Consider the following 12,909-nt stretch of genomic DNA (forward strand, 5'->3'; position numbering starts at 1 on the left):
TGGTACAACGAAAGCAAGTCAACAATTACTACAAAGAAATGAAGCTACACACCTGGCCAATTCATCTCCTACTGCAAACATTGTTATTATTGTTATCAACTGAAATATTAATTAAATATAAATCGAAATATAAATGGCCACACCTTGACCATGTTCTAAAAATAGAGCCAACTTGTTAACTTAATTAAAAGTATGTGTTCGGTGATCTCCACTCTGGTTGGGAAGTATAAAAATCTAACGACTGAAAGTATTAATCAATCTGTGGTAAAAAGCCTTTGTTTCCACTGCCTTTATGATTTAGCAAACGTGATGTGTTTTTGGTTTGACCGACATTTTTCATGCCATCCAACTGACCTGCTTGTACTTCGAGATCAATGTCAGATTTTGGTGCCGTCATCTGTGTGTGTTGTTTCAGTGGAGGAAGTGCTACCGACGGTTTCTGTCTCGTACTTGTCTCTCTGTGAGTTTCATCATCAGTTCCAACGGACATTAAGTGTTCGCTAGTGGCAGCTGGTTGCACAATGTCTGCAACTGGTTGCGCTCCGGTGGTTGTCTTTTTTAGTGCCTGTGACATATGTGCACATGGATGAATACAAATAACATTCTTTGGAGCGAGATGGTCTGACTTCACGTATCCAGTCGTGCTGCAATGCTTCGAGTGGAGACATTCGTTGTGCTGGATCGAGACTAACATAAATGCACAATGTAAGGCTGATTGTGAATACAGGAAGTAAAGGTCAAGATTGTAGTTCACACACACACACACACACGCACACACACACACACACATGCACACACACACATGCACGCACTCACACATGCACGCACGCACACACATGCACACACACACACACACACACACACACGGTTTGGTCTTGGTAAGGTACCACAGACAGCAGACGGAAGTGATCGTAATTCACCACTTACACCAAACAATGCTGAACAAAGTCAACAAAGAGCTCATTATTAGTCTTCACCGCATCCGCCAATTTGACAGAATTCGGTAGTCGTTTGACTCCCTTTGAATTAACCACCCTCGCAAGCATTCCCCTGGAATCTAACATTACCACATACATTAATTCCACAATCAGCACAAAACGCGTCACTCCAAGTATTCTCACTGAAAAATAAATGTTGTCTTTGAGCTGCTTGTAGAAGACGAGGTGACGGGATGCCACAGATCTGCACAGAAACGAGAAACCTCAGTCAAAACCACATGATACCATACACAACATAGATAATGTTCCACTCAGTTCTATAATGGTTCCAACCATATGTAGTTACAATACAAATAGACTAGAACACATTTAGACATCCCGCAACATAATACGATCAAGAAGTTAGGCAAGAACACAATTAGTGTCGAGTCCAAGGAGTTCGCAGAACAGCAAGCATGTACGTCGAGTCATCAGCACCTACTACACCATGCACACATACTTGACAAGGTCACTCCAGCTGTTTGTGTACTCTATAAAGCATCACTCATCTAACATATTATGTGACCATCCAATATTGTGGATCGAGGCTGGATGAGAATTTCGATATCACACAGGGACGAAGGCATCTGTCCACCCGGGTGGCCGACATCCAAGCACCATATCTTTGTTTGTCTGTCCTATCAACGTGTCAACAACAACATCGACAAAAATAGACATTTGGATAAGTACATACTGGTTCAAGCAATTTCAATAAATGCCCCAGGGTACTGTACCAATTTGGTGATATAATATTGTATTAATGGTTTTCCCCAACAAACAATATTGATCATACTGACTGCCACCGGGTATGTATGTCGTGCATATGTGCCGTACCTGTATGATACATGCCAACTGCTCGCTCTCGTCTTCACCGGGAAAGAGAGGAAATCCTGAAAAAACATGTCAGTCTCGAGTGTCAACTGCGACAGTATATGACTATGCTTGCCAGTGTAGAGTTCACATAGAATACAGCCGAGACTCCACATGTCAATTGCGACACCATACGGAAGGCCTACAACAGCAGCAGCCGGCAAATATTGAGAACGACTTCATTACGGTTTACCAAATTGGAACTGATCGTATTACAAATCGGTTAGTATTGGGTGTGACTATGAGTGTGTTTGTTGCTGTTGACCAATTTGTCCATGAGACAGTCGAGTATGTTCGGTTGGTCATCTGAGGAAACATACAATACATTGTGTGCAGTGTTGTTCACTTGTCTGTCAATCTGTCTGCTCGTCTGTCCATTTGTTTGTCCATCTGTCTTTCATTCGTTTCTTTCATTCGCAGACTAGTCTTGCATTCTTCGTGTCTCTCTGTCTGACTTCCTCTGGTATCTAATACTATTAACTGTAAAGTCACCAATAAAAACCACCCTCAAATAGTAGCCACACAAATTGCGTTAACTATCCATGAACGTGGTCTCAAATATAAACCACGGCTTTTACTGGTGACTTTAGGGTATTCGTCGCCGATTATTTCAGTACAAGTCGGTCCTCAAATTGACACACTCCACACAAATTACTGAGGACGCTCACCTAGTATTACTTCTGGAGCACGATAAAATCTACTCTGAATATATGTATACACTGAAACACATACGAATCAACTGACATCGTCATCAAGAGATACCATACGTTCGTCACCTCTTCGAAACTCATAACAACTAGAACCAAAGTCGATAACTTTTATTGACGTTTTACGCTGATGTTTTAGTAGAATGTTTTCCTGCAAGACGACTGTAGCTGACTTTCAATATCTTGACAACAGAATACAACATCACCTACTGGTTTTAGATCACAGTGAATGATCTTCTCGCGATACAATAACTTTAGACACTGAAGTAGAGCATAAGCAAATCTGCCATACAATGCATATAAAGTCTTTACCTGGATAACAACGGTATAATTTGCACTTCATGTACCTTCGAACGACAGAGAGACTGAAGCCACGATATCCATTCTTCTTGATTAGTTCATACAAATTTAGTCTGCATAAACCATTAGTGACAGAAAGTAGAAAGCATGATGTACTAGGGCATCAGTACTAGAGTTGCACCAAATTATCGAATCAGTATTGGTTATCGGCTAACATAGGCATATCAGTTTTATATGGTAAATCTTGCATAGGTGTGCCCCAATGGGTTGCGCATGTGTAGTGAGTCCATTAGGACCATGTGAGTTGTGTGCATTTTGTCAAAGAAACACAAGTCCCCATTTGGGAGCATTTCGAGGTGGCTGAGGACACGATTCACATGATGCAAGGCTTGTAAAACATGATCATCTATGATTATCTATAAAATATATAATTATATCAGATATCAGTATTGGCTTGTTTGCTTGGATATCGGTTATTGGTATATCGGCCAAATACCAGTATCGGTGCAACTCTAATCTGCATGTATATCAAGTATGCACACAGGGAGGCAAGCAAACAAGAAAGCAGGGCAAGAAAACAGCTTTGCAAATGAGAAAGCAGGTAAGCACACGACCAGTACATGAGTATGTAGGTGAGCAGAAAAGCAGGCAGGTGGCCAAGAGAACAAGTAGGCAAGGTGACATGGCAGAGTAAATAAGTACATATTACTGAGACACTACAAAGGCAGTAGTCGCAGTCATTAGCAACAATGTGGAAGGCTAACTCACCCCAATAATTCAAAAACGATACATAAGTGATTGCGAAAATAGAATGATTCAAGCATGTGCACAACATTGTATCGACCCTGCAAATCCTAAACAGAAAATTCACGCAAACTATTCTGAATACACGTACAAATAAAGGATTGCTAACCTTGGATCGTATAGCATGTAATATTGCAACTTCAACAGTAGCTTGTTTATGAAATCTACAACAAGTAAATCAAAACAATAAAGTAAATAATTAAACACACACACACACACACACACACACACACACACACACACACACACAAAACACACAAATATAAAATACTAGCGAAGTAGCTCGTTCTTTGCCCGGGCTGATTAGATTATTGAACGTTAGTTAATATCCTGTTGAAGACAAATGAAATTGTAATCGAGTGTTCCATTCTAGAAACGTGTAGGTTGGATTCGGTGCTACTGAAATCAGAATTTAGAGAGAAACACAAGCACTACATGAGTGGCTTAATCAGCAAGAAATCTTCAATTGCTGGAAGCATTGCGAAGGACAACAACACGTACAGTCTACATGAAACTGGTGTGTGTGTGTGTATGTGTGTGTGTGTGTGTGTGTGTGTGTGTGTGTGTGTGTGTGTGTGTGTGTGTGTGTGTGTGTGTGTGTGTGTGTTCAAATGAACTGAAAGGTGTTAGTTAATATCCCATTGAAAAAAATGAAAATGTAACCGAGTGTCCCGTTCCAAGAAATTATCAGCAAGTCTTCCGTCCAGAGTTAGATATCAGGGCAGCAGAAACTTGGAAGTCACATGCAGTTATTTACCACCCGAATAAGCGATTCCCCATATACATGACCAGTCTTGCAGCTGACAGTCCCGTTGGATGTCGTCACTTTGAAGGCGTTGCTGCCATTGTAGGAAAAAGGTGTAGCAAACTGGTAACTCGGTACAATCCATGGATTACCTGTACAAACCATGGATCAACAACCCTAATCAGAAGTCCAAACCCATAACCCTAACCCGTAACCCTAACCCATAACCCTACCCAGTAACCCTAACCAGTAACCCTAACCCGTAACCTAACTCTCAAATTACCCGGTAAAACTAGAAATCCATGGTTTGTCCATATCCGCTCTTTGGGCATGACATATATACTGCTAATTCTTCAGAACAGAGTAAAAATGCATGTGAATGAGATATACTTCATGCTAAATTCTCAGAATGAGATACTCATGCAACAACAAAATTTGCAGACAACATTAAATTAATTAACTAACAATAACTAATAATCTAATTTGCCCGTGCGGAGAATGGTCTTGCATTCGGAGTTTGGATTGCTTTGGGAATCACCTGGTAGGCTGTGATGGTCAAGGGAAATGGAGAACACGCTGTCATGATGCTCTGTGTGATGTGTCTTCTTTCACGCTCTTTCAGTCAACAATTCTAACTGTCGAAGAGAACAACGCTGCTCAGTCGACAACAACATGCATTCAGGTGATGTCTTTCATCCTGATTTCAAACAAGGATCACCCACGTATTTCGATATCTCAGTACGGCATTCTTTTCAACCACAGTACATCATCAAAGCTGCACACTATGTAGGTGCAGCAGCAGAAGCAGGTCAGATTGAAAAAGACAGCCGTCACGATGATTTTGTGAAAGCTACTGGTGGCATATTCCACCCACTAGTCATTGAGACTTTTGGACTGTGGACCAGCCATAGTTTGCTGGTCATTAAGAACATCGCTAGAAGACTTGCCTTTCAAGGAAATATATCAATGAGCAAGACTACCACTAACTTGCACAAACAGCTATCTGTGACATTATGGCTATATACTGCCAAGATGATTTTACATATATATATATATATATATATATATATATATATTCCATTATATTCATATACATTAAAACCCAAACGATCCCCAAATGGTCACCCAAACAATCCCCCAAACACCCCAAAATATATGATCCACTAGCAACATCACAACAACAAATACTATACATACCTTCGCCTATTTCTAATAATCTTGACGGCCACAAAGTCATTGGTTTTATGGTCAAGAGCCTACAACATAAAAGACGACACTATGTACAAAATTCTGTCAAGCTATTATCAGTTCATACTTTCACGACTTGACCAAATGAGCCTTTGCCAAGAATTTCTAGCACCTCGTAACGAAATGCCAGATGATCGTGTGGAATACACACATAATTGCCATTGTCGTCGTCATAACCTACAACATCCCACACAAAGTTAAACAGCAGCAATCAAAGCAACATGTCCAAAATACACCCATACATAAATTTCACAATTATTGCATAATGAACAGTGTATCTCATTGAGTACAGTCATCGTCCACAGTTATGGATGAAGAATGCACTACACGTTGACATGAATTGATAACTTTACATGTAACTCATATACAACAAGCTGATGTCAATGTGTTGCGTCTGCACTCCAGCAGACATCGATGACAACTATAAAAACTCATTACGTCAATTCAAAAACAACTGAAATGTGTCCAAGTTTCTATTCAACATAATCTGCTGTCGTAAACAATCCTACGCACATTGAGTCTAAATACCTTAGAAAATTTATTAATATTAAAGCTACAACAATGGACTACCTGAAACAATACGTAGAGTCTGAGACCATTACTAAACAGATTATTCCAGAAAGCTACCAAAGTAAACATACGCATTGCACAAGAAAATGCAATGAGATCACTGTACATGAGTCATTGATCCAGATATCCCATATACAAATACCTAACACTACACAACAAACATAATCACAACATTACAACTACTAGATACAGTGTTTGCAAGTGTGTCTAATAGCAGATCAACACCAATGATGCCTTCTTCGTTCAAACAACTTTCTTTCTAAAACCAAAGCAATTGTCAAGTTTGGGTAACTCAACCGAATGTATTTCTCAAAGGATTTCTTGCTCTGACAATTTCTTATGTTTTCATAGCAACAGTAGCCTTGCAGTGCAGTCCGAACACGTCTGCTTTGTTGAAGTCAACTAGGTAAATACTTCTTGTTCGGGTAGTATGCCTGCTGTAAGTGTCACAGTAGCAGAGAGTCCACTCTGTTTGGTAAACGGTAGAGTGCTGAGAGTAGCTGAAAGCTAGACGGCCTACTGATGGAAATGCGTGGGATGTCCAACGCCTACCATGTTGAACATGTGCAAAGTGCATGCACAGCTGAGGCATGAAGCCTATTTCAAATGGTTCTGTTAGCAAACGTAGGGCTTCATATAAAATTCGGAAGACATCTTTTTCTTTGCGGCTAGAAGTGACTCGAGTGTAGTGTGGTAACTGTATCAGTGTACCCATGGGCTCACGTCAGGAAAAAATTGAAGAAAAAATAAATAACCCAACTGACCAACCACATTTACTAGGGAATTCAATGTTATCCAAACTTGACAACTTTTGGTTTGGCCTTATCATACTAAATGCATTCTCACAAGACATTTTAAAGACATTTAAAAATTCAGAAATTCAAAAAATCTCTCGATTTAAATCAATTTCAAAGATTTTAGACACATCAAACACCAGAAGGTAGACAGGTAGACAGCAACGTTTGCATGTAAGATGACTACACCACGAATAACATGTAAATGTATGTTCACTCATTCATTTCATTGTAATCATTCATTTGTTGTTATTTAACTTAAAGCACATTCAAGGTCTACATCCAGTACATTTCAAACGCATTCTTGCTATATTCGCTCCTTACCATGATTGCGGGAAGCACCTCGAATGCCCGGCATTTTCTTTGCTTCCAAACCAAGAAACCAAATCTCAGCGAAGTCAATAATCTCAGATCGTTCATATTCCGACAAACGATCAGCAAAATGTCTCAAAGCAGCTACACAAAAAACACCAACAGTCACATCCACACAGATATAAATCTTAGACAAACATGCAGTCTACACGTGGACTGTGAAAAGCAGTTAGAATGTTCACATGATGATCTATAATCTCAAGAATGGCATAAATCTGTTCTGTTTGTCCATAGCATTATTTCTAACTTCATTGCCGTCATTATAAAGATACAGATAAACTTGAAATTTAAGATGAAAAATATGATCACTGTGCAACAGCACACAATCTGGTGCAGAGGAAATGTTGCAATGTGCAATAATGTTTAGCTAACTATAATGTTATGATCCCCTCACCCTTGAGTTCAACGTATTTGTAAAAATTTGCAAACATACTTTCATAATCAAAAGCGTATTTCTAACTTGCATATAACTACTCTTGCTTCCTAGAATCTCCTGATACCATTATCTCTATCTAGAGTACTGTACAGTCAACTTCGTTGTGTCATGCCTGCCATCTTCTAAACATTTGTCCTTCTTTATTGCAAAGCTGGCAATATAGTAAAACTACCATATCTACTCGAGTATCACCCCACCCCTGGCCCATTAGGTTGGTCCCTAATTAGCTAAAGTATGAAATGGGGCCTTGCTTGAGAACATGACACGTACAGATGTTAATAGGTGAAAGTCTCTGACCAACTCAAATGTTGCAATGCTACGCATAACACTGCACCTTACATTTATCATAAGCTTCATTTACTATCTAATTTTCTATCTCCACGTCACAGTCCGAGTCAGTCATTAGACAGTAAGTCTGCAGCCTCATTTTTGATACGTGAAACTAATCAAAAGCTCGGCATCTTGCAATCCGTCTGGTGCATTTGAAATGCCACGACGAAGAAACGACTTCATAAATACATCGTTTTGGATCACTATCCACAACTCCTCATATCCAGTTTAGTACAGTCTGTTGCGATGGGTGCAAGGTTGCCAAGACACACAGAGTCAATCATTAATTAAACAGTCTTTTAGATGCCAAGTGGCTGTACAAGGCTGGTGCATCCACCAGACATAAACACAAGGTCCATGTTCCTCTCACTGGCATCCGCCTGAATATTGTCGGATTTATGAACTATGTATTCATCAACAAGTAGGCTGCAGACATTGTCTTCCATATTGCCACAAACCCTACTCATCCAGCCACACACATGGTCTTGTGTAGTAAAATGATCCATTTATTAATTACAAGTTGACATTACCTCCAGGCTTCATTGGAAGAGAAATGCCTGCATCAATGTCCGTTTCTGTCTGCAATCTGCTATTACTTCTAAATGAGAGTTGTTACACAGTCATAAATATTATCAAAAGCATACAATGCATGTGCGTGCGTGCACACACACACACACACACACACACACACACACACACACGCACACACACACACACTACAAGAAATACTACACACTGTCACTGACATAGAAGTAAAAAACACAAACAAAGTCGAGCTCAATACACAAGACAGAAAAGGCACGCTGACTACACATGACCAATTCATAATACGACAAAGAGCATACAAAGTAGTCTGATCTTCAAGTTCCACTCTACTGAGAGCTTCGTAAACTGTAGCAAGAGGCATTTCCTATCAATAAATAGAAATCGATCAAGTACGACTTGATTGTGTACAACTGGACAAACCACAGCAGTAGACTCAGAAGAAATTAACGTTGTACCACTTGACGGTGGTAAAGCCCTGACCAAACTCGTGACATCACAACTCGATTCACTCACCTGACTACTACGTTTCTGCAATACAAATCAACACAAATGTAAGCCAACGAATTCTTAATTTTCCATTTATTAATTAATTTTATCAACAAATCACATGCTTTCCTAGAGATGAGACCTCATACAACTGCAAGTCATAACAGAATAGTTAACCAACTCTATGACAAATGAGAGACATGCTAATGACAACAGAAAGTACTGTGTACTAATATATCTGTCATGAGTCATACATGAAACGAACTACATGCAGCTATAACAAAATACTCTCCCAATACAAAAGTCCACAACACACCTACTTTGGCTACAAGTGGCTGCAACTGTACACATATGTACAGTGTATATAAACATGGCATAACAAGCAATAGTTGGGTACAATGCCCATAAGGACAAAGCCTTAGCAGCCTATGTTTTCTACTCATTTCTCTTTTTTGCACAATATATCCAGTTGACTGTGTGTGTCTATAATTTGCCTTGAGATTATGGAGTTCTTATAGATAATCTGAGAATACACTGTTGCACTACCATATTCACTGACACATAGTCCCTAACCACAGCTTGTCCAGTGTCGATATTCTTGCCTTGTGATATGTTCTCCTGACAAGGCTTAATAACTGCCAAGTTCGAACTCAGTCGCAAAGACTAAAAGCACAAAATAATAAATAAAATATAATAAACACCAAATGCCAGTTGACAGACCCTCTCTGTATAGTTGATAAATCATTCATTTCTGAGAACTCAAAAATCAGGACCCATGTGACTAAAATTGTAACGATCACGAGCATACCAGGGGGTTTAGGAGTGCAAACAAACCACCCCAATAGAGTCCGCACTCTACCTTGACCTACTAACTTCAATTAATAATTTGTAGTATCACTAACTGTAGCTACAATTTGAGCAGATAAACAAAGATAGATTACCATAACATGCAATGCATATATTGCATGGTCTCGTTCCCTTTATAAACTATGGATATTTATTTACCAATGTCTTGGACGATACATAGATTAGAATATAGGATGGCAGGTTGATCTGAATGTGAGGACCATTTGAACACTGAAACGAACTGACCCAAGAAAAGGGTCACATACATGCCTAAAGATGGACACTAATATTTAACTATACGAAGAGCATCATAACTAAAGAAACAACAAAGGGAAACAGAACCAGGAATGCAGAATGAATCAAGTAAAATGACAGAGACCCAAATCTCAGTAAGGTAAAAAAACAGAATCAAAAAACCAACCAACCATAAACTATACAATTACAGTAATCCCATTCTTGGACAAGAGCCTTTAGCCTTAATTCAATACAAATTTCGTCAACAAACTTCCACAGAAGCATATTTAGCACGCCTATCCCACATGCACATGTACTGAAAAACTTGAAATGCCTTACTACATAGCACAGGGGCGAATCTAGAGTTGTTTGGGTTCCACAGAACCGACATTGATAAAACGGTTTAAGTACAGTACTATAAACTAAGAGTCTGCCAAGTTCTCACACTGACACATTTACAATAAAGTAACAGTACATTCAGATTTTTGGGAGTTCACGCAAAAGATCAGTTCTCACTGTACCTTAATTAATAAACCAAACACAGATTCGATGTTATTTCTTTTCAATCTGCCCTTGCTGAGCTACATAATACTAATTATTGTTAAACTTCGAATGTCAAAGTAGCATCAGTTAAAAAATTAGAAAAAAATTGATGAAGATGTCACTAATGCCAAAAGTTTGTCAAGTATCATATAACTCAACAACAACGATTGCTGATCAACACCACTATCTACACTAGCTACATGGGGGGATCCATGATGGCACAACTCAGTACATAAACAAGTATAACGCAAGTCCTTACAACTATGCAAACAAATTTCGCAGCAGTGCATGCCCCACCTGTAGGTATACATAAAAACAATATTTTTTCGTTACCTAGGTAACTAAATTCTACGAGTTAGTGTAGTATACTGTACTGTACTCTAGCTCCGTCTGCATGCCATACCCTTGCTTGTCGCCGTCGTAACCTTTCGCTGGCGTCCAACGACAGCTGCCAACGCAAAACAAAAAGGCAAACAAAAAATGTGCATTGCGGAGCTGCAGTTGTGTCGGACGTTGTCTACTTACGGACGTCGTCTGAGTTTTAGTTTGACCTGAAGAGCGGTAGTAGTGGTGTACACGTTGAAGAGGAGGCAGACTGACATCGTGCATATCAAATTTGCCGTTCTCTTGCCTTAGTAGCCAACAAAAACATCACACTCGGATGCTACTCAAAAGTCTACGCCGAGTTCGTGTAGACGGCTGATAAAATCCAAATCAAGACGTCTTACCGTTTGTTTTGCCGAGGATCCGGATTTCCAGTCATTTGTGTAGCAGAAAAAAGAGGAGAGAGAACAGCGAAACCACAAAAACAACCTAATGAGTTGATATCAAACGTGCACACGTGCTCCGTGTCACAGCGGATGCGCGCATCGTGAATTCGTGCATCGTGAATTCGTGGCTACACACATGCCGATCGCGTCCGCGGCTCCATTAGTAAAAGAAAGTGTTTCATAGCGTCCCGTTCGCGTTCCCTACTAACACACAAATGATAATAACCGTAGATGCAGTAAACACAAAGGTACCCGTGCAGCGGGATGCGACACGATGTTCTAGCACGACATGTCTTCGTCGTTCTTGTATTACAGCCGTAATTGGCATTTATAAAACTGAACACTAATGCTGGTCCTAGGACCGATTGAGAAGAGGCGATACCCGGTACCAGTGGAGTGAATCGGCGCTTCACGGGTCTGGGAGGCCGAAGCCTGCTTGTTGGGTTTCTGTAAAGCGACTAAACTTATCAAGCTTGGTATTACGCGATGACAGATTTCGTAAACTTGATGTGATGTCAACGCCTTTAACTTAAGTCGACCACACAGAACGTGCTACTGCGGCTGTACACGTCCTAGTACCGCGGAACCTTGCAGTTGCTACAGTATTATACCTCTGTAGTTAGAACAAAGCCCGGATAAACTCACAGTCCTCATTGTACTAACTGCTCTGTTCATACAGAGTCTGGGAAGATTATCTAGATCTATTCTATTACTAATAATTTTTTTTATTCATGATCAGAAAAGAAAGCTACCACAGTCTCAGAATTACCTACCAGCCCATACTCTGCACGTCTAGTGGCGGAGACATTCAATGATTGGTTACTCTGTTCTGCAGCACAATTCGCAACGTCTCCAGCTAGCCAGAACAATGTACAAGGTCTCAAAACTTAGTATATGCGGTACCTCTAGAGCCCCATTTACACGACGTTATGGGGTAGGGCCCCATCCGGACCAAACCGGAACCGTGTGTTTACACGACAATTATGGGCCCCGGGCCCACGGACACGGCTCACTTTCGAATACCCGTACTGTACACAATGACTATAGCTCCGCCCATCAGAACTAGCGAGCGCACGCAGTTAATCATGGCGGATGGTACACTCACCTGCTTTCAAGTAATTTTAGATAATCGAAGGAAATCTACTGAGGAGGTCTGCCCAATGAATGCCATCTCTTTGTCAGTCCATACTGATAGTTACTACGAACGTACACTTCCTGCATCCCACCTGGCAGTGTTGCCGGCCTAAATTGTGGCACCAACGATGCACTTCTCCACCGTAGCCACCTAGTTAATATTAATCTAGATGTGACTAACTATATATATATATATA

General features: G+C 40.2%; 1 protein-coding gene across 1 annotated transcript; it reads right to left on the reverse strand.

Annotated features, from left to right (window-relative positions):
- On the reverse strand, positions 1 to 12,852 carry LOC134195570 (dual specificity tyrosine-phosphorylation-regulated kinase 4-like). Its single transcript, XM_062664613.1, has 22 exons — positions 11,537 to 12,852; positions 11,334 to 11,439; positions 11,212 to 11,256; positions 9,759 to 9,848; positions 9,120 to 9,227; positions 8,999 to 9,063; positions 8,684 to 8,751; positions 7,340 to 7,471; positions 5,719 to 5,828; positions 5,601 to 5,659; positions 3,768 to 3,822; positions 3,623 to 3,708; positions 2,902 to 2,967; positions 2,765 to 2,837; positions 2,624 to 2,705; positions 2,516 to 2,566; positions 1,924 to 1,989; positions 1,812 to 1,867; positions 1,122 to 1,182; positions 928 to 1,057; positions 627 to 687; positions 1 to 565 (listed from the first exon to the last, which is right to left on the reverse strand). The coding sequence occupies exons 1-22, from the start codon at positions 11,569 to 11,571 to the stop codon at positions 251 to 253; spliced, it is 1,920 nt and encodes a 639-aa protein (XP_062520597.1). The 5' UTR covers positions 11,572 to 12,852; the 3' UTR covers positions 1 to 250.
- Between the last annotated feature and the right edge of the window lie 57 nt (positions 12,853 to 12,909).

This window comes from Corticium candelabrum, chromosome 20 (genome assembly GCF_963422355.1).
Source record: "Corticium candelabrum chromosome 20, ooCorCand1.1, whole genome shotgun sequence".
NCBI lineage: Eukaryota > Metazoa > Porifera > Homoscleromorpha > Homosclerophorida > Plakinidae > Corticium > Corticium candelabrum.